At 34.6% G+C, this 23,331-nt stretch overlaps 1 protein-coding gene across 6 annotated transcripts; it reads right to left on the bottom strand.

The window, feature by feature from the left end:
• Positions 1-1,241: 1,241 nt before the first annotated feature.
• Positions 1,242-22,833, bottom strand: LOC103490654 (uncharacterized). 6 transcript variants are annotated; one of them, XM_051086363.1, is made up of 15 exons: positions 22,589-22,833; positions 22,432-22,510; positions 22,065-22,262; positions 21,609-21,706; positions 21,408-21,491; positions 17,947-18,083; positions 16,100-16,172; positions 15,295-15,340; positions 15,082-15,191; positions 8,833-8,940; positions 8,688-8,747; positions 8,044-8,105; positions 2,661-2,973; positions 2,314-2,512; positions 1,242-2,221 (listed from the first exon to the last, which is right to left on the bottom strand). In XM_051086363.1, exons 1-15 carry the CDS (start codon positions 22,643-22,645, stop codon positions 2,208-2,210), a joined length of 1,638 nt encoding a protein of 545 aa, XP_050942320.1. In that variant the 5' UTR covers positions 22,646-22,833; the 3' UTR covers positions 1,242-2,207. The 6 variants fall into 6 exon arrangements, with proteins under 6 accessions (XP_050942320.1, XP_050942319.1, XP_008448489.2 ...); XM_051086362.1 differs by having other exon boundaries at positions 1,242-2,512; positions 22,589-22,832; XM_008450267.3 differs by having other exon boundaries at positions 1,242-2,512; positions 22,432-22,489; positions 22,589-22,832.
• Between the last annotated feature and the right edge of the window lie 498 nt (positions 22,834-23,331).

The raw sequence follows: 23,331 nt of genomic DNA, 5'->3' as shown, positions 1-23,331 counted from the left end.
ATAATACATTTTTAATTCATCTATTATTTTTTAAGTTTTTGTTTTTAGTATATAATACTTCTAATAAATCTTAAATTTAGTTAAATTTATTAAAAATTGATTACTAAAAAGATATTTTCATGTACTCAAAACCAAAATGTCTTCGTGTTCAAATCTTCATCTTCAATTTGTACTAAGAAAAAAAATACAATAGACAGGTGGTATGTTTTCAAATTTTATACTAAAATTTCTAATACATAAAAAAAATCTAAAACCGAACAATAAACTCAAAGTAAATCTAAAATTTAAAATATATTAAAAGTACACGGATTAAAACTGAACAATAATATTTTTATCTTAATTTTAATATTAGTATTTTCAATAAATTACAAATTTAGATTAGTTTTATTTGTGTAAAAGTATTCAAACTTAGATTTTTTCACAAGTGAGATGGAGAAATGAGTTTTTTTTTTTTTTTTTGGTGCTCGAAAGACCTAGTTTATTATTGACTTTACAAAAGATTTTTAAAATTATATGTATTAGAATCATATATTCACAAATGTATGTTTAAAGGGCTCCACACATATAGATATGAAATTATTGTATCATCTCCTACATTTTAGTGACTTCTAAACTTTCCCATGGGATTAATACACATTAATTGTTAAGATACTATTTCCATAATACATCAATCATTCTTGTTTTTGTTTTGGTAAATGTTGATGTATTTCTTATCATCATTTTTACAACAAAGCCTTATACCAAATATCAATCAAATTTAATTATAATTTTGACATTGTAATGGAAGTTTAATGCTGAGTTATTATTACACTTTGTCAATTTACACTATGTCAAAAACATAAAAGAATGTTAACATGACTAATAAATTGACGATAAAAATCAAAACAGTTACTGTAGATTGAACCATTCTTCATTTATTGAGACTATTTTTTATTTTTATTATTAGACAAATCCATAATGGTTTTTAGAGTCTTTTGAGAGCAAAATTAAAGTCTTGTAATATAGTAGAATGACAGAGAACTAAACAAACAAGTAATTAAAAAGGTCTAGTTATTAAATGGAAACACTTTCATCAGCATACTTCATAAAGTAATAGTACAATTTCAGCTCCATCTAATATCAACTTGTACTAATAAATAGTTTCATCTAGCATATAATCACATCATTTGGTTTGAAGTAATAAACTTTTTACCCTAACCTCCAACCAATATAAGTGATGCCAAAAAAAAATTGGTGGCAAATGAAGAAAAGTAATAAAAATAATAATAGAATGCAGGGAAAAGGTCAAGGTTAATCAAATTGTTAATCTAGCTAATATTAGTTTGAAAGAAAAAACAAGCAAAAAAAAAAAAAAAAACAAAATCTACGATAACCGCAACTGACTGAATTGAATCAACTAATCTAGATGAATTAGTTTACCCACTTGTCTTGAGAACCAGGGAAACTAACTTCTTTGCAACTCCTAATGATTACAAAGACACAGGAATGAATCAGAAATACCATTTTCTGTATGTGCTGATTTTAATTCCGTAGGCTCTTTTTTCTGGGTCATGTGGATGTTCAGCATTTAGTTTGGGAACAACTCCAGTTGGATTTCTAGATCACTGGAAGTTTCAATTGAAACTCCTCCCTCCATCTATTGAACAGAAACAAACAGGGTGACCGTGTTGAGGCATAGCACTGTTGTGATCAAACCCTGGGGTAGAAACATCAAACCTATATGATGATGGAGTCATACACCTTCAGACAGGTGAACCAAAGCGCACTTTTAACAACCAGTTTGTATTCCAAGATCGGTTTCTGAATTACACACCAAAGGTGTTTACTTAAAAAGGCTGGACAGTGGACCTTTGCACTGCTTGATATTTGTTATATCTCTATGTTTTGTTTTAATATTCTCCTTTCCCTGCGGCACCCGATGATGCTCTTTCTTCTCAGACTTTCCTTTCTGCCCTGCTACTTTGTCCATCTTCCTTGGTTTGATCTCTACAGGGTGAAGCAGCTCCTTGGTCACCTTCTGAAACGCTTTCTTGTAAGGGACAATCTTCTTGACCTCATTCCCCATCGTTTCAGGATTTTCCCGCATATTCTCAGTAGCCCTCACCTTGTCAGAAATACTTCCTTCCTCCTTTACAAACTTATATTTCTTATTCGCTTTCAACTCAACTTCAGAAACAGATGGCAGTTTCCGAACTTTCTTATTTCTTTTAACCAATTGTTCCTGCACCAGATCAGAGACTGGTGAATTAGAAGTTTCCTTAGTAGGAGCATCAATACCAAGATTTTGGTTACTGTCAAGAATGTTTTCATTACCCTGCAGAATTGCACCTTCCAGGGTTTCCAAAATAACTTTTCCCAATACATATCTATTCTCCCTCAAAAAACCACCATTCCCAAGCTGTTTATAGTCAACTTCGAAATTCTTTCTCTTGTCTTTGTAGGATTCAACATCATTCACCAGCACTTCAAAAATGTTGGCGACATCTCTGGCAGCTTTTTTTGACACAAATACCTAAGAATAAGAGCTCTAATTATAACAGGCACAGAAAAAAAGGTCAAACATAGTTGACTTTCGCAGTAACGCAAACAGAAATCCTATAGACACTGGTCAGCAATATAAATTAATTCTTTACATAAGTTAGTATATACGTATTATTTACCAAACCAGAGTTTGAAGAGGCTGGAAATGTTGACATGGCTTCTAATAAACAATCTGCTGAAGTCAGAGCAGCTATGCAACCTTGTACATTCAAAGCAAAACAAGTAACCCCTTCTGCAAGCTCATTCTCAGATTTAAATTCAGCCGATCTTGTAATCTCTGGCCTTAAGTTGATCTCTACAAGAGATTTTGCTCTTGCATAATTCACACCTTCATTCCACTCCCCATGGTACAAGGTGGCAGCAAAAGCCAGAACTATAAGAGAATTCTGAGGGTTGTTAACTAATGCCAGGTGAAATGCCAACAATGCAACCCTGTAGAATTTACAAATGTCATCAGAGGCATACTATTTGACAGATAATGTTAAAGAATAACTTCTCTTCATAAGGACAATAATAAATAATCCATCCATTATCTAAGGCTCTCCAATAATGACCAAAACAGGGAACCTTTTCTTTTGTCCGAATAGATAACGTGGTTAAATCCATTCATTCCAAAGTAATTTTTGGAAGAAATATCAAAAGCAAGTTATTTGTTTAAGCCGCAGAAGGCTGGTCTTTTATTGTTTACAAAACACAAGTCCAATAACACTGAAATAATTGATGCAAAGGAAATACTATGTTAATTATTAGGTATTGTTAATATTTTTATCATTTATTGGGATATGTTTGTGTATATATACTTTTATAATGGGTATTTCTACTATGGGGCATTTTCAAATATAGCATACTGAACCAAAGTACTTACAAAATATATTAAAGTTTCAAATCTACCATCGATAGAAACTACAAACTTCGAATAGTGTTTATAAATGACATTGATAGCACTGATAAAGTCTTTTGCTGCAGTTTGTAAATATTTTCAATAGCTTTGTCATTTACAAAATTCTCCTTCTATTTAAGAAAACTCTCTTTTTATAAGAAATAAGAGAAAAAATACATTTTACACATGGTATTAGATATAAAAGCCAAAAATTGCATTGAAAACCTAAAAACCCTAATTTTCTAAAATACTAAAGAAAACCCTAGTTTGAGACGCTGTCGCAACCAACATCAACCTCCTAACTCGTTCACCACTGTTACCGGTCCTTCAAACCTCGTTGAATGTCATATCTCCATCGAAACCATCGACCACTAAAGTTTATCCTCCTTTCACTCGTTTTTCCACCGTGGTGGTGTTTCTAGGACGAGGTTGCTTCTATTTAACAACTTCGGTCACCCTTTCACCATCACTATTGTTTTCTCTTCTTTTTTTCCTTTGGTTTTTCTTTCCAAATCTATTGTTTTTCTCTTGGGCTTGTGTTTTTTCAGCAATATGACACATTAAATTTACCACTACTAAAGCCTTAGACAATTGCACCCTAGCCAATAGTCCCCTTGTTCAAATAACTACCATTAGACTTAATGAGGACAACTTTCCCCGTCGGTCCCATAGTGTTTGGATGTATATTTGTGGCAAGGAAAGATTGGGTACATTACTGAAGAAAAAAATCGCCCCTACCCAACTGGCCCTTCATTTGCCAAGTGGGACGCTGAGAACTTCATGGTTATGACCTAGCTAGTAAATTCCAGCGTTGAAGACATCAGTTGTAGCTACATGTGCTACTCTATAACCAAGGAATTATGGGATAGTGCGACTTAGATATATTCTGATTTGGAAAACCAGTCACAAGTATTTGAGTTGAATCTTAAACTAAGCAATATTTATGAGTGGAACTGTGGAAGTCTACATATTTACAAATTTTCCTTGTTGGTCTCATTGTTGAATTTGTTGAGGTTAAAGGTGGGGAACTTGGGAAAACTACTCTTCCAAATACTAATGATCTTATTTCAAGTTTGCAAGGAAGAAAGTTGCAGGAATGTTGGGATTGACAAAAAAACTGTTGATTCATTTGAAAGTTCTGCATTGGTGGCTAAGAATATTGCTTTGAAAGCACCTAACCAATACAACAAGACATGAGAAATCTCGTGTTTGGGGTGACTATTGCAATAAACCTCGACATACGCATGAAACTTGTTTGGAAACTTCATGGAAAACCTGTGAATTGGAAGATTTCTAATTAAGGTGAGAAAATCTCATCAACGTGCCTCTATTCATTTGACAATAATGCTTTGGCATCAAAGATTAGGGCATCCAAATTTTTTCTGCTTCCAAATTCATTTAAAGGTTTTGATTGTTCAAATTCTCATCGTGAAAATTGCATTTTTGTCAAACATCATTGATCAACGTAGTTGCCCAAACCTTACAAAGCTTCCTCACCTTTTTACTTGATTCACATTGATGTTTGGGGTTTGTCTATAGGTATCTGTTAACAAAAAAAGATGCTAAAAGAGGTTTTTTGTTTGGTTTTATAATATGATTGAGATTTAGTTTCAAACTAAAATTTGCATCATTCACTCTGGTAATGTACTGAATATTGTAACGAACAATTAACCAATTTTTTGCAAGACAAAAGGTATTTTTTATCGAGCTATGTGTCAAGATACTCCGAAGCAAAATGGCATTGTTGAGTGAAAAAGTAGACATTTACTTGAACGTGCGGGCACGCCCCAAAATATTTGTGGGGTGACACAATCCTTACAGCTACCTATCTCATCAATTGAATGGCAACTAAGTTTTCAATTTTAGAACTCCTTTGAATCACTTCCTACTGTTCCGTTGTTTTCTTACTTACCAATAAAATTATTTGGGTGTACTACTTATGTTTACACTCCTATCCTTCAAACTAAACATGATCTGAGTGGTTAAATGCAGTTTTGTAGGTTTATCTCCCAAGAAGGCTTACAAATGTTTTAACCCTTCAACCACAAAGTATTATGAGAGTATGGACATATCTTTCATGGAAAATCAACCTTTTTTTAGTCCAAATTCTCTTCAAAGAGAGACATTTACCTTTGAAGATAATTTCTAAGACACTTCACATATCCCAAAACCTCATTGGTTTTGGAATTACGAGCTCTAGTCCTTCAGTGCCAAGTATGGAAAGTTCTTCTTTAGGGGAGAAACACTACAAACTGATTTGACAAGTCAAAAACCTTTCGGGTTTATACTAAAAGAACTCAAATGGATCAAGAACATGCAGTTGATCTATCATAAAACCAATCTAATTCTCCAATGAATGATTCTAAAAAGCCAAGTAACATACTATTAGACCTCCAATCATTTACACCGGCAAAAAGAAATATTCAAGAAAGGGTATGATGGGAATTACACAGAAGGCCAAGAGTGGGGTTTTTTTTTTTTTCTTGGGGGGGGGGGGGGGGGGGTGTACAAGGAATGTTTTGGGGATTAGCAAATCAGGTTTTGGGTAAAGGATGCCGAGGCTTTTGAGGAGAGTATTCTAGCCTTCTTGAAGGACCTGGAGAATAACCTTCAGTGTATTCTGTGGATATTTTGTGAACTCATCAGGAAGTTATCATCAATAGAATCATAGCAAAGTACTCTCTCTGTTTCTCTATTTTTGTTGGGATTTTACTTGGTTTCAAGAAAGGAATCCTAACACGTACACTCTCATTCCCATAATTCTCCTAGTTCTTCGCATAATTCTTTATTTGACGTCACTTAGACCCTTATATTTTAATTTTCAATTGACCATAGAAAAGGCACCTTTAAATGTACCAAAAATCCAATTGTCTAATAGTCGTAAAGTCTTCGCATCCAAAATAACCTACTTGTTTATTTGAAGGAATATATACGAGGCTCTAAATGATCTAAATTGGAAATGAGCAATGACGGAAGAGATGAATGTGCTGAAACAAAATTGCACATGGGACATAGTTGCATTACCATAAGATAAGAAGATGGTAGGGATGCAAATGGGTGTGTAAAAGGTAAAAGTAATGGTAGTGTTGAAAGGTACAAGACAAAAAGGGTTGCTAAAAGGTACACTCAGACCTGAGTTGATTATAAGAAACATTTGCTCCACTTGCTAAATTAATTCTATCATAATAATGTTGTTGTCTTTTGCAGTTAATTTTGATTGGCCTCTTTATCAACTTGATGTTAAGAATGTCTTTCTCAATGAGGATTTTGAAAAAAAAGTCTATGGATTTTCGATCAAGTTTTGAGGTGGATCTCAGGATTAACAAGTGTGAAAGTTAAAGAAAGCATTATATGGCATAAAATAGTCACCTAGAGTCTGGTTGAACGATTTGAAAAAACAGTCAGCAAGCTATGGATTCAATCAAACCCAAGCCAATTATACTAGGTTTTATAAACATATAGGAAATGACAAGGTTGTTGTTTTGATAGTGTATGTTGATGATATCATTCTTGCAGGTAATGATGAGACAAGACTTACTTTCTTAAAGAGAAAACTAGCCAATGATTTCCAAATCAAAGACCTAGGAACCTTAAAGTATTTCCTAGGCATGAAGTATGTCGGGTCCAAAAGTGGCATTGTCAACCAAAGGAAGTATATTCTTGATCTACTAAAGAACAGGTTTACTTGACTTCAAAGTAGCAGAAACCCCAATTGAGCAAAACCTGAAATTGGAAGCTGCAATCGCTTTTTCGGTTAATCTAGTAAATCGATTCATGCATGCTCCTAGACCAGCTCACTTTAATGAAGTTTATAAAATACTAAGATATTTGAAAGATACTAGAAAAGACATATTGTCTAACAAATGTGACCACCTACATGTCGAAGTTTATACCGATGTTGATTGGACATGTCGAACAACTAATAGAAGATCCACTTCTAGTTATTGCTCCTTTGTTGGAGAAAATTTAGTTACTTGGTGAAGTAAAAAACAGAGCCTGATTGCAAGAAGTAGCATAGAAGCAAACTTTAGGGTGTTAGCCTATGGTATCTGTGAAGGCATATGGATAAGGAGACTACTGGAAGAATTGACATTCTCTCAAACGATGCCTATGTGCATTTATTTTGATAAAAAGGCAGCGCCCACAATCTAGTCCTGCATGATAGGACATAACATATTCAAGTTGATAACCACTTCATAAAGGAGAAGATTGATAGAGGATAATATGTATTCCCTATCTTCCAACAACAAAACAAATTGCAGATGTGCTACTTCCAAAGTGGCAATTCAATAACTTGTTTGACAAGCTCGCTTGAGATAGTGTTGATTATTTCCTTTTTTATTTTTTTGAAATGGAAACAAGCCTCTTTAATAATGATTATTTCGTTTATTGTTAAATTTTCATTATATTTATCGGGATATATTTGTGTATTTATAATTTCCTTATTTGTAATGGCTATTTCTTCTATTTAAGAAAAATTTCTCTTTCTTCGAGAAATAAGAGAAAATATGTTTTGCACACACTATTATAAAGACAAACATGACATTAGCTACAGAAAATATAATTTTAAAAATGAATGAGAGATCTAACACATAAGAGAGAGAACTAAATAACGAGCTAACCATATATTGCAGTTTGAAGGCCGAGCACAAGAAACCAATTTATCCAAATTGAAGAACAATTTCTGCATAGAATAAGGAATGTCTTAAATTGCTTAAAGTGACACAGAAGTGTTGACATCATAAACAAGGAGCCAAGAGGCACGCTAAAGAACCCAAATATGCATAAGAAAGTTAGATTGAGCAGTCCACACTAAATCCACTTGTACAAACTCACAAATTTCGTAACGATTCATTGTCAAGCAAACAAATAGTGTTGTCTGCAATTCCCAAGGAAACACTTGTTTTCAATAATTCATATTCTAACTTATATCCTACTTTATGGAGACAGCTTTTAAGTTTCACTTGAAATTGAAAATCCGTCATTTTTATCTCATTTGTAAGCCAAATATTTCGGTGGTATCTCTTTAAGCATTTCAGAAGATCCTTTTTAAAGGAAATAAGTGGGCACATTTCATTGACGGAATGAAAAAATAGACTAAACTAACACTCAAAAGAACCCCTCTTTTAAGTATTTCAGAATATCTGAAATCAGATTTTTCAACGCCTCTATGGGACAGACAACTCTCCCAATATATTTTCCAAGTGAAGATGTACAGGAGTCCACTTGTTGGGTAAAATCAAAAGAGACAAAGTATGGTACTCACCATCAACATTACAGAACTCAGTGAAGATTTATTAATGCCCTGTTCATTAAGATATGCAGCCTGCAATCAAAACTGCAACTCAGATACATACTAGGATTTAGGTCAATATCACGTCTCTAGTGAAGGAATCATCAAAAGAGCTTACATGAAATGGTAGCAGAATTTCAAGCAGGTTGAACCTCTGAAGCAAATAGAGGGAAGGAACGGCTGCTCCATAAGATAGCATATAATTCAATTCCATCATTAACCTGAACTGAAATTATAGACAACGTTGTCAGAGTAACTGTTATTTTCTAGAGTAAAAATAAATATTGCAATGGCAAATTGAAGACAAATTCATTTCAATTACATTCAAAGAAAAATACAGTATTTAAAGTCTTAAAAATAACTACCCACTAACATCATGACCCTAAACTTTCTCCACTAACATCATGACCCTAAACTTTCTCCACTAATCAACATGACCCTAGACTTTCTCCATGATTACAAATCATGAATGACTAATTCCTAAGAAATAGGAACAAACTTGGACTAAATTAACTTAACAAAGATAAACACACATGAGCATGTTTCAATCCTAAAGCACTTTCTTAACACTCCTCCTTGCTTTAGGAGTTACAAACACCAAGTTTTGACCTTAGAAACTCAAACTTGCAAGTAGGCAACGGTTTAGTTAATATGTCTGCAACTTGATCTTCTGTTTTGCAGTAGACAAGAATCACCTCTCCACTTTTCTGCACTTCCCTTAAAAAAAATAACTTGATGTTAAAATGTTTAGTCTTCTTATAAAACACAGGATTATGAGAAATAGCAATAGCCGCTTTGTTATCAACAAGAATCTCCGTGCTTTTCTTCTGCTCCAGATCAAGGTCAAGTAAAATTTTCCTCAGCCATAAAGCTTGATTGGCAGTAGCTGTTGCAGCAATAAATTCTGCTTCAGCAGTGGATTGGGCTACAATCTCTTGCTTTTTCGAGCTCCAAGAGAAAACACCAGAGCTAAGAGTAAAACAGTAACCTAAAGTGCTTCTCATATCATCAATGGAACCTCCCCAATCACTATCAGAAAAACCAATCAGTTTGAACTCCTTGCCCCTAGTGAACTTAACACCAAAATCACTTGTGCCTTTGACATATCGTATCACTCTTTTTGCTGCCTTAAGATGTAATTCACTTGCACAATGCATGAAACGAGACAAAATACTCACAGCATTCAAAATATCAGGTCTTGTTGCTGTGAGATACATCAAGCAACCAATTAAACTCCTAAAATATCCTTCATCAACTTTGTCAGCACCATCTTCTTTGCACAACTTCTCTTTTTGATTCATTGGAGTGCTTACAGCCTTACACTCATCCATCTTAAACTTCTTTAGTATTTCCTTTGCATATTTTTTCTGGCAAATGAAAACTTCACCTTGCCCTTGCTTGATCTCTATGCCAAGGAAGTAGGACATGAGCCCGAGATCTGTCATTTCAAACATCTTCATCATCTCCCATTTGAAATTTTGAATATGATCTGCATTGTTTCCTGTAACCAGTAGGTCATCAACATATAGTGAAACAATAAGAATGTTAGTACCATTGTGCTTAACATATAAGGTTGATTCTGATAGACTTTTCAAAAATCCCAAGCTCAGTAAATGTTCATCAATTTTGCTATACCAAGCTCTTGGAGCTTGTTTTAAACCATAAAGAGCCTTCTTGAGAAGATAGACTTTATTTCTTTCACCTTGCTTCTCACATCCTTCGGGCTGCTCAACATAAATTTCTTCTTGTAAGACACCATTCAAAAAAGTTGATTTGACATCCAACTAATACAATTTCCACCCCTTTTGTGCAGCTATTGCAAATAGTAACCTGATTGTGTCCATTCTAGCAACAGGAGCAAAAGTATCAGAGTAATCAACACCAAAGATTTGAGCATACCCTTTAACCACAAGCCTGGCTTTGTGCTTGTTAATCGAGCCATCAGCATTAAGCTTGGTTCTAAACACCCATTTAACTCCAATTACCTTCCTATCTTGAGGTCTGTCAACAAGGATCCAAGTTTTGTTCTTCTCTATCATTGACAACTCCTCCTCCATTGCAGCTATCCACCTTTGATCTTTCTTTGCTTCTGCATAGTTTGCAGGTTCACACACAGCAACATTGCACCTTTCATAAATATCAGAAAGCAACCTTGTTCCTCTCACGGAAGCATCATCTACTATTTCATTCTGCCTGTCATCTTCCTCTTCAATGCTTGAATCAAAAAACTTGAATTTCATCTTTTCCAAGGTCTGACCTTTCTTCTCTGCATCATCAAAGTTCCACTCTTCATCTTCCTCGAAGTGAACATCCCTGCTCACGACAATCTTTCCAGTTTGTGGCTGGAAAATTTTATAGGCTTTGCTGATAGAACTATAGCCTATAAAGACACCCGGTGAAGCTCTCCTATCAAGTTTGTCACGCTTGCTCTGTGGAACATGAGTGAAACACAAACAACCAAATACTTTGAGAAATTTCAATGATGGTTTGTACCCATACCATGCCTCAAATGGTGTCTTTTCCTTCAATGCTTTTGTGGGAAGCCTATTTTGAAGAAATACAGCTGTATTTGCTGCCTCTGCCCAAAACTTCTTTGGCAAACTCTTTTCATGCAGCATGCATCTTGTCATCTCCATGATGTATCTATTTCTCCTCTCACTAACTCCATTTTGTTGAGGAGTGTAAGGAGCTGTAAGTTGATGTTTTATGCCTGAATCTTCACAAAACTTGTCAAATTCTGCCGAAACATACTCCTTCCCATTGTCAGACCTTACCATTTGAATTTTGCAACCACTTTCATTTTCAACTCTTGCCTTGAACTTCCAAAAGACATGAGCAACCTCTAATTTAAACTTCAAGAAAAAAATCCAGCACATTCTGGTGAAGTCATCAATAAAAGCAATATAATAGAGACTGCCTTTTAAAGAAGGTGTTCTCTGAGGACTTGCAACATCTGTGTGAATGAGCTGCAATTTTTGAGTGCCTCTCCAAGATGACTTGGGAAATGACTTCCTATTTTGCTTTCCAAAATGACACGCTTTGCAGCTTGAGATTTCTTCACTAAGCTTGGGAAAATCAAGTGCCAACTCCGTTAGTTGTAGCAGCCCTTGATGATGATAGTGACCGACTCTTTTGTGCCAAAGCTGTGTTTCATCTTCTTTGAGAGCAAAAACAGATTGCTCCTCCTCTAAAGGATTAAGTGAAAAACTTTTTCCTTTCATTTTTACTTTGAAAATATCTTAATTTGTTGCATCCTTAATCAAGCAATATTCATTTTCAAAAGTAACTTTAAAACCTTTTTCAATAAGTTGACCCACACTCAACAAATTTTGGTTAATGTCAGGTACAAAAAGAACATCTTGTATATGTTTTGTACCTTTACAACTGGCAATCGCAATAGTCCCCTTTCCTTTGACTGAGATGTAGTCTCCATTGCCAATTCTGACTTTGGTGATATTTGTTGGCTTCAGATCTTTAAACAACTCCTTGTCATGAGTCATATGGTTGGTACATCCACTGTCAATCAGCCAGCTTTCATTTGACTCGCCACCCACGAAGCATGTTGCCACAAACAATTGATCCTCCTCCTCCTCCTGATAAGCAATTTTGGCCTCTACACCTTGTTGTTGATTATTGTTCCTGCAAATTACAGCTTCATGCCCCATTTGGTTACATTTGGTGCACTTGGCGTTTGGTCTCCTCCAGCATTTAAAAGGAGGATGACCCTGTTTATTGCAATGTGAACAGGGAGGATAGGATCCCTTCTTGACTCCTGCTTTGTTGTAAGTTGAAGATTCTCTAGTAGAAATTTGATTCTTCTTGAAAAACTTCTTCTTCTTATTGTTCCTAACGTTCTCATGATGCTTCGCTGGCAAGGCTCCTTCAACAGCACCTTCTTGCCTCATGGCTCTTCTTTGTTCCTGCGCTTGCAAAGCATTGAGTATCTCTGCAAGAGTGATTTGAGTCAAATCTTTGGTATTTTCTAAGGCAGAAATAGATGCCTCAAATTTTTCAGGCACTGATACAAGAATTTTTTCTACAATTCTTGAGTCCTTGAACACAGAACCAAGTAATCTGATTTGGTTTGCAATGTCCAATAACCTAACAGAATACTCTTTAATTGATTCTGTTTCCTTCATCTTCTGCAACTCGAATTCTCGAATCAAGTTTAGCACACGCATTCCTTTGATTCTTTCATCTCCCTCATATTCTGACTTGAGATAATTCCATATCTCATATGCTGATCTCAGAGTCATAATTCTAGTGAAGATAGTAGATGAGACTGCAGCAAACAGACATGCCTTTGCCTTGGATTTCTTTGTCTTCTTCTCCTTTTGCGCTTTGATTTGTGCCATGGTAGGATTGTCTGGAAGAGCAGGAATTTCATAATCCTCTTCCACTGCTTCCCAAATATCCAAAGCTTCCATATAAGCTTCCATACGAACTGCCCAAACTTGGTAGTTGTCTCCATCAAATATCAATGGAGAAATTGAAGTGAAACTAGAACTTGTTATGGCGTCCATGACACAACAACTCACACTCACAAATCCCTTAAGAAGAGAGCTCTGATACCAATTGTTATTTTCTAGAGTAAAAATAAATATTGCAATGGCAAATTGAAGACAAATTCATTTCAATTACATTCAAAGAAAAATACAGTATTTAAAGTCTTAAAAATAACTACCCACTAACATCATGACCCTAAACTTTCTCCACTAACATCATGACCCTAAACTTTCTCCACTAATCAACATGACCCTAGACTTTCTCCATGATTACAAATCATGAATGACTAATTCCTAAGAAATAGGAACAAACTTGGACTAAATTAACTTAACAAAGATAAACACACATGAGCATGTTTCAATCCTAAAGCACTTTCTTAACAGTAACCAAGCTACCAATTCTAAGTAAGTCCCCATAAAATAACTATTTTGTTTTTGGCTTTTCATTTCTAAAAATTAAGCTTATAAAAACTACTATTATTTGTAGTATTCTTGCTTTATAGCCTACTTCATTTTCAAAAACCAAGCCACATTTCGATATCTAAACAAAGTAGTTTTAAAAATGGGACGTTTGCAAAAATAGTAAAAAAATTTATGATAATAGAACCTGTCACTACATTTTCTAAATTACAAAAGTAGCAAATTTAAAAGCGGATAACCCTTCGATAGCCCTCTTATAGCCTAATTACTTGTCATATTGTTAGATACCTAGGTTAATATAGGGTTAGGGGTATAAAGGTAATTAGATACTTAGGAAGTTACTAATAGTTATTGTGTAAGTGTGGTTACTAGTAGTTATTATGTAAGTGTGTGGTTACTAGTAGTTAGTATGTAAGTGTGTGGTTACTAGTAGTTATTATGTAAGTGTGTGGTTACTAGTAGTTATTATGTAAGTGTGTGGTTACTAGTAGTTATTATGTAAGTGTGGTTACTAGTAGTTATTATGTAAGTGTGGTTACTAGTAGTTATTACGTAAGTGCGGTTACTAGGGTGGTTACATCTTGTTATAAATGGAGGGAAGGTAAGGGAGAGAGGGAGGTTATTTTGTGAAGTGATTTAGGGCTTGGGTGAGAGTACCCAAGAGGGAGGTTCAAAGTGCCTTATACTTGGGTTTATCTTGTATTTTCTTATAGTTCATTATAATAAATTAAGATATTGTGTTGTACTGTGTTTTTAAGACTGTCATGAAGGCTGTAATTTTGTTAAAGTTCGGTTGTTTTATGAATATATAGAACACTCTACTTGGTGTTCTAATACATATTCGTCATATTCGCAATATGCAAAAAAAAAAGTGTTATGGGCTGTTTTTTTCCTAAATGTTTTTGCCATTGATGCAATTTTCCTTTAAAAATTTTGATTTCGATTTTTAAATTGGCAAAGAATTCAAATGTGTATTTTTAAACAAATTGAGATGCATACCAACAAAAAATGTGAGGCTTCTTTTTTTAAGAAAAAAAAATTAACATCCACAAAACTGTAATATATCACCGAACAAAATGTTTTATTTCTTAACCATCCTCAAACACGCCTTTGTTTCTTTCCAAATGCTCCGCTCCAAAGGAAGTCCACTTACTTATCTTTGCACCGAAACAAGTATAATTTTCAAAACCAAAATGGTTATCAAAATTGGGCCTAAGTTATCTCAACAAGGATAGCCAAATAGAACAGTGTACCTACAAAGTATGTTCTCTTTTAAGAGCATATACTAGAGAAAAGGCTTCCAATTACAACGTGCAACATTACAACTGAAAGTGTACAGAAAGGAAGAAAGGGAAAGGAGGAGAAGAAAACAAAAGATACGGCAAAATAGCAGATATTTTAATAAGCATGGGAAGAAATGTATTGTTCAACTTCCAGATTACCTTATCCAAGCTTGTGATGGAAGGAGAAAATTTACGGATCGCAGTCTCAGTTTCCTTGGAGATTGACAAACCCAAACGAGCAGCAATTCTTAAGCCACGCAGAATTCTAGCTGCAAGAAAAATCAAACATGTGATTGCAGTAGCCTAGTTAGTATTGTCAGACACCCCAACATTATCACGCCTAAAGAGTGCACAAGGAATTGTAAGGCCTACCACAGTCCAGCTTGAATGACAACGATGCAGGAATTAGTGTCCGCAGCTGAGTTCATATCCATGTCATCCAACAAATGGAGCAAAACTTTTATATAAGAAGAGGGATGGACAAATAAAAACAGGTAGAACGTAAACTAGCCAGCGTACTATCTCTTTTAGACTATATATATATATAAAAAAATATATATTAAAATTGTTCTAAATGACAAAATTATCGAACATATTTACAAATTAAGCAACATTTTACTTTTCATCAGTTATAGACCCAGATAAACATCTATGACTTAGTAATGGACATTGATAGATGCTATATGGGTCTAACGGTTTATCACGGATAGAAAGTAAAATTTTGCTATCTTTATAAATAAGTTAGCTCATTATACTAAATTTGTAAACAGCCGTTTATATATATGACAAAATGTTTTTTCCCCTTATTTTTTAGCTATGCTACTTTTCTTCAACAAAAAAAAAATCTAGCAATTTAAAATAACCAAATCAAATTCCATGAAAATAAGTATTAACACCAACCACAATTGCCACATAATTTAAAGTTAAAAAAGAATTGGACTGCACGACATAAAAATTGCTAGAATTGGATCGTTTTAATAGGAAATAAATTAATAATGTGTAAGATTCCACAGGTAATTAATGGATAATGTGGATATTGTGACCAATTAGGTTTTTCTAACAGCTCAAGGGACTAGAATTATTCTTTAGTGTTTAGGCACTGACACAAAAGAGACACAGTACAAGGGTAATTTTTTTCCATTTGACCCTAGTTCTTTGAAAAGGGAAAGATCTTCACCTTCAACGATCTTAAGTCTGCCATCCCTTCAGCATAGTCATAGATTACATTTGAAAAGGGATCAAAGAATAAACTGCTTCAACGATTATCAAGAAAAACAAGAATTAGATACAGACCGAACAAGATAGTGAAGTGAAGTGACTACTACTTACTACTTAGAAGCTAGAACATGGGTTTATGATAGAAAGCAGATTTCCAACAATGCCAAACTTGGGTTGAATATCTAAACACCTCAACACATTTAGAAATTATATCTATATCTATATCCATCTATATATATATCTATAGTATATATAAAAGCATGGACGAGGAGAAACTTTTTGTTCCATCTATGCCCTTTCATTATAAGGATTTTCATTATTACTTTAGTGGCAATTTTGTCATTTAAATACAAATTTAATGTAATTAATTGAATATTCAAATTTTGGAAGAAAAAAAACCTTGGAAACTATAAATGTTTTCTTTCCTTTTCTTTAAAGGAAAATGTAAAGGTTGTCCCTTCTTTGTTCAAGTTTTGTTCTTTGAACTAATTCTCATTTGGTTATTTTATTAATAAAATGGTTGAGTGAGAACTTTATGTTTCTTTTTATGTTGTTTAACCCATTCATTTATTATTCTCTCTCCTTCCACTACCCACAACAATCACGAAAATCTACCCCTCTCAAAGTTTTAACTTTTTTTCTCCAATTAATTATGTCATTAAAAAATTTCCAAATCCATTCACATTCTTCTCTCTCCCTTAATCTTCCCTCTCCCAACTATTCACGTTCCCTTCTCTCATATTAACTCTTTTGTATATCTTTCAACCTTTCAAATTCTTCCCTTTTCAAATCTTTGGGTATGAATATCAATTTTCTTTTCCATTTATGTTCACAAGTGACAACAAAAAGCTAATGGTGAAGAAGAAATCGGATCATGTTTTTCTATTCTTTTCTAATTTTTTTCTTTTTTTTATTTGTTGTCTATTCTTTTGTATAAAAATATGCTTGTGTATATTCATTCCTTCATTTATAGGTTTCTTTTTATTACACAATAGAAGTTGGAGAGACTCGAACCACCAACTTCATGGTTGACATGTACATATGTCTATGCTCTTTGTTTAAATCATGTGATCATGAGAATCTTCATTTTTTAATCTAACATGGGAATCTTGCTCATGTTTTTTTCTTCATTTAATTTTTTTATTAAATTTATTTTATTAATAAAATGGTTGAGTGATTTATACTTTTATTTCGTTAAAACCAAGTAAATATTGTTGGAATTTATTAAGTATACATAAAGGTAATGAAATGTGTGAAACTAGAAATATGAAAGTCTTTCCTTTTAACTTTTTACCTACAAAATCATTAAAAAAAAAAAAAGAATTGTTATAGATAGCAAAAAATTGAAACTAAGCAAAGAGAGTTAGATGAATTTTGCTATATTTTGTAAATAGTTTCAATATTTTGCTATTTCTGAAAACGCCCCAAAAATAATTATGATTTCACATTTATAATTTCATAATTTCAAAAGTTTCAAAATTTTAATAGTTCATCTAGTAGTTTTTTAAAAGACGTGACAAATTTATGACTTTGAACTAAGTTATAAAAAAGTTGAATTATAACAGTTTAGCAACATTACTCAACTCTTTAACATAACATAAAAAGAACTACATTCAATACTTGGATCAAATAAAATTGAAATTCTGCGTGCATTGCACGTGCAAAAAAAACTAGTAATGCAAAAACCTGATATAACGACTGCTAACGAGGCAAGAATGTGAACCTAACGTTGTAAGATACATTCTGTAAAGAACACAGATCAGATGTATGGGTCTGGACTATACATTACACACAAACAAAACTGACCTGTTAATTGTGAAATCTCGCTCCATAGAGTTCCTCCACCGAATCAAGTCCTTTTTATCACATTTTTTTGGAATTTGAGAATGTGCTGTAATTTCTTTTCCCTCAGAATGTTTTGCAGTTGTATCAAAACTTGAAACCTGATAGAAAATCATGAAAGCACAGACGTAAATCAATAATTGAAAAGTTACTGGCTAGCATGTATTAAAAAGACCAAAGAGGATTTTGAGGTTTCTTCTATAAAAAGTGAGATATAAGCCTCAATAAGTATGGACTTCAAATCTTGATTAGATTTTTTTTCTAAACAAAAAAGAAAGAGAAATAAAAATCATAATAATGTAAATCTAGTATAGTTGTACAGAAGCACAAAAAAAACACTTATGACTATGGATAGTCCGTAGCATATATAAATATTCTAGTTATGGTCTAAATTACCAAGTGGTAATGTATTGGTATCAGATACATGAACTATACAAGAAAATTTAAGTTGTAACTTGAGAATGGATGAATATAAAAATTTGATAATTTCTTTTAGTCATATCACAAATGATAAAGATGCACCTCAAGAAGACATAACACCCAATGCTAAACTTGTCTTTCCTTGAGAATGAGATTAATTCAAAGGGTTTTTTTCTTCTTTTCCTTTACTATTAGAACAAGAAAATGATTCAACTAATTTGAGGACCTAGTGTACACCTTTACCCTATACAACTAAAGAAAAAGCCATACCAAGATAAAATAATACAAATATGCTCTTGGATTTACATGTGGCCTGAGGAGCCATATGAGATGAAAATTGTTAGACCCCCTATTAAGTTTGTTTACAGCAGAAGAAAGAATTAGTTTGTATCACACGTGTATAATAGAAGTAGGTTGACAAAGGGATTAGTATAAATAGTTTTCTGTTAGGCGGGAAGGGATTTATGAAAATTCTGTTAGAAATTGTTATTGTGACTTCTTGAGAGATAGAAGAACAATAGTGAGAGAAAAGAATTGAGTTCTACTCAATCCTCCCTGAATGTATCTGATATTCATACATCAATAAAGACGAAATTCAGTAAAAGAAAGTAGAGTTCCATCATTTTGGTATCAGAGTCAAACGATCCGAAGAAACATAATCAAAATGGTTCAGACTCGCATCGAAGAACGTCTGGAGTTGATCGACCAGGAAATTGCTGGAATGAAGAAGGAATTAAGTAAAATGCCAATGATCAAATTAAGCTGGAGTGAAATAGCGAAGAACATCGAACTAATGCGGCTGCAATCGGAGAAACAACAACAAATGCTTTTGATGATGGTGGAGACGAGTGCGAAGGAACGATCCGCAATGAGCGAAAGAATAACAAAATCAGCCGCGCGAGATCCTGCGAACACTAAAGGAAAAGAAAACGAAGCATCATCGAGTAAAGCTATGGATTCGGACCAAAATTTCGGGGATGGCCGAAACGGAAGGAAGAACAATCGACAAAAGCTACAACGACCAGAATAAGTTCAAAAAGGTCGAGATGCCGGTGTTCACTGGTGAGGATTTTGTGCCGAAAGGTATTTCCAAATACACAAATTGTCCGAGTCTAAAAAAATGCTAGTATCCACTATTAGTTTCGACGGTCCTGCTATAAACTGGTATAGATCACAAGAAGAAAGAGACAAGTTTATTAGCTGGTCGAATTTGAAGGAGAGAATGTTAGTACGTTTTAGATCAAGCAAAGATGGAACGATTTGCAGAAAGTTCTTAAGAATTAAACAAGAATCTACGGTAGAAGAATATAGGAATTTGTTTGATAAACTTGTAGCACCATTATCCGATTTGCAAGAAAGAGTTGTAGAAGATACTTTTATGAATGGCTTGTTACCGTGGATCAGAGCTGAAGTTGCTTTCTGTAGACCGAAAGGATTGGCCAAGATGATGGAGGTAGCACAGTTAATAAAAAACAGAGAAATTTTTAGAAGTTAGGCCAATTTGAACTGATTCTCTGGCGGAAAATATTCTGTTCAAACCACCGGGAATAGCAAAACGGGGTGGTGATACTAAAGGAAATACCACATTTCCTATTAGAACTATCACCTTGAGGAGTTCCAATCCCAATGAAAATCGAAGGGAGGGAACATATAAACGCTTGCCAGATGCAAAATTTCAATCTCGAAAAGAAAAAGGCTTATGTTTCAGATGTAATGGAAAGTATTTTGTAGATCGTAAGTGTAAAATGAAAGAACATCGTGAATTGAGAATGTTTGAGATGGTAAATGACACAGAAGAGTTTGAGATTGTTGAAGAAGAAGAGCTAGAGAAGAAGGAGCTGAACAGACTAGAGGTCAAGGAAGATGCTACTACTTATGTTGAACTCTCAATCAACTCCGTAGTAGGTTCAAATGACCCTTGTACTATGAAGGTGAGGGGTGAGCTCCAAGACAAGGATGTAATCATTTTAATTGATTATGGAGCAACTCACAATTTTGTCTCGGAAAAATTAGTCGAGAAGTTGCATATACCAACAAAAGAGACAGCGCATTACGACATAATTTTGGGTTCAGGAGCTGCCGTACAAGGCAAAGGAGTCTGAGAAAAGTTGGAAGTACAATTGAAGAAGACTTCCTACCACTGGAACTCGGCGGTGTTGATGTTATACTTGGTATGCAGTGGCTCTACTCTTTAGGAGTAACTACAATGGACTGGAAAAATCTGTCACTAACTTTTTCCTTTGAAGGAAAACCAGTAAATATCAAGGGAGATCCTAGCTTAACTAAAGCAAGGGTAAGTCTTAAGAATATGATCAAGTGCCGGGGAGAAAAGGATGAAGGGTTCTTGATTGAATGCCGAGCAATAGAAGTTGAAGGTCTAAATGGGAATGATTACTACGTGGCGAGCATGGAGGCAGAGAAAGACAGTCCCATTATCACAGTCTTGAAACAGTTTGAGTATGTGTTTGAATGGTCAGAAAGACTACCTCCCAGAACAAATATAGAACATTAGATACATTTGAAGGAGGGAACTAACCCCATTAATGTGCGACCATATCGTTATGGATTCCATAAAAAAGAAGAGATGGAAAAATTGGTGAAAGAGATGCTTGAGTCAGGAGTTATAAGACCCAGCACCAGCCTTTTTTCTAGCCCAGTTTTATTGGTTAGAAAAAAGGATGGTAGTTGACGTTTTTGTGTTGATTACAAAGCCGTTAATAATGCAACTATCCCGGATAGATATAGTGATGAGAACAATGGTTTTACTCCCAAAGCCTTTTAGAATATTGCCAACTTGGACATAACTCAACTGGTTAAGGTATCACACATTTGGGAATTGGACATTTGTCATCAAGGTCAAATGTTCAGATCAATACCCTTACACTGTTCAACTCAAAAAACGCCTTATACTTACTAGATTAAGAAACACAAAAAAGAGGGGGTTAGAGAAGACCAAACCCATGTTAAAAGAGACCTCAAGTAGTCCAATGAAAATGCATCACTACCTCAGTAATGGTGCCTTGAATGTGGACCATACAAATAGGAAAACGGCGCCCCACAATACGTGAACGACGAAATAGCTTATTAACCTGCATGTGATACATGGAATCAACTGAGTCAATCTTAAATACATTGATTTCACTCTCAATAGAAGATGGAAAGAAAAAAACAAAACTACGAGAAATTACACGATCGCCACAAATTACCTGTGTAAGTCCAGCTGTGGTAATCACATCAAAGTCTTTTGGTACTCTATCTAGAATTAAATCTCTCACACATCCACCCACCAAATAGGCTTCAAACCCTATGCATTACAAGGAAATGAAATCCTTTTCCGTGAAGTATCAAACTTCAAATTGATGAGACAAAATGTGACATAATGGAAGAATATATGTCGAGCTAAACAGCTTGTCAATAGCTCACAAGCTCAGACTATAGTTGATTAAGAATCATTTCTCAGATGTTAATGAAGTAAATATTTTCTTAAACACGCTGGAGGTTGTTATTCGTTGCAACATATTTAACAGCCCTATCTTGACAAGCAAGGATAATTTATCAAAACCATATTAATCAATTAACTAGCAGGACAAATTTTTGAGTTAACACGAAAGATATCAAAGTGGTGGCTGCAAAGATGCTCATACAAGCAATTAATAAGTTACCTTCATGATGAAGTGCCTCCAAGACCTTCCGTGGTGAAGATGGGATCATCCAACGAGTGATTCCAAAAACCCGCCCATTAACTTTATTCCATTTGGGCATGTCCCCGTTGGGTGCACCTTTTTTTTTAATATTGGTGAGCATCCAGTCTACCTTAACCGCATGAATTTCACCGGACAATCCGTCGTCGCTGGCTGCATCTACAGGTATGGAACACGGTACCTTAAGCTAAACAACTAACGAACACAGTGCGCAAGAAATAGCAAGAAAAAAACTTTTTCAACAGCAGAAGTTCGATAAGATGCTACTACATTAGTAACTTGTTTCAATTGGTAAAGGAAGCAAACCAAAGTTGAACGAAAGATGAACCTTGACGACCCACTGAGTGAAAATCCGCTGCTGGGTACATAAAAGCGTGTCTGAGCCTCTGACAACAAAAATAACAAAACTAAAATGAGTTGTAATGAAGAAGAAGACGGCATAATGCACAAACAGAAAGAGAGGGATGTACATGAAGCTTGATTACGTCAATGAGGCGAGAAGTGGAGACGTTTTTGTGCGCTCTGAGAGAAAAAGACGCCATGAGAAGAGGAGAATTGAAGCATGGCGCGCTTTTTTTATTTCATCGGAGAGTGGAGGCGGTGGGTTTTCAACTCGTTCATCTGTTCGGTTCCAAACTATGCGCACGCCGTATCCTTCGCCCTAACGCTGTTTCGTTCTTTCAAAAGAAAATAAGAAAGAAATTGAAAATTGGCAAACTATCCCTACTAGCCAATGCTTCGGGTTAGGTTTAGTTTTAATTAACTCGTGTCCTTGTTATGTTTCAACCTTTGTAGAGCTCGTCGACTAACTTTCAAATACCACCTTTCGACGGTGGTCTATTCACTTCCATTTTTTAATGTGAACTTTATGGTCCTTCTACCACCACTTCCCAACTGCGAATTTTACGGCTACATTACTTCCACCATCACTCTTCCGTTGCTAATTTTCGACAACCAACTCCGATGATCGTCACTATCAACATTCAATCGCCACCGATCAATTTTGAAAAATTTAATAAAACACGTTCAATATATATATAATAAACCAAACAAGGTGGTATATAAAAATACTTTTTAAAAAAAGTTGTCAATACACTTTTGTGTTTTCTATAATAAAAATGAATTCTTAAAAAAAATTGTCTAAGTCATCACAAATGAGTTTTTAGTATCAAGGGGAGGTGATGGAGATGACAGGTAACTGAAGCGGTGTGACCAACTGCATGTCAGT

Source organism: Cucumis melo, chromosome 6 (genome assembly GCF_025177605.1).
Source record: "Cucumis melo cultivar AY chromosome 6, USDA_Cmelo_AY_1.0, whole genome shotgun sequence".
Lineage (NCBI taxonomy): Eukaryota > Viridiplantae > Streptophyta > Magnoliopsida > Cucurbitales > Cucurbitaceae > Cucumis > Cucumis melo.
The sequence above is the reverse complement of the archived record's forward strand: the minus strand, read 5'-3'. Positions and strand labels throughout refer to the sequence as shown.

Coding starts and splice junctions, on each gene's coding strand:
- LOC103490654 (XM_051086362.1), bottom strand. CDS start 22,645: ATGGCGTCTTTTTCTCTCAGAGCGCACAAAAACGTCTCCACTTCTCGC. Junction 22,263..22,431: donor TCACTCAGTGGGTCGTCAAG/GTTCATCTTTCG, acceptor CCATACCTGTAG/ATGCAGCCAGCGACGACGGA. Junction 18,084..21,407: donor TTCAAGGCACCATTACTGAG/GTAGTGATGCAT, acceptor ATTTTCTATCAG/GTTTCAAGTTTTGATACAAC.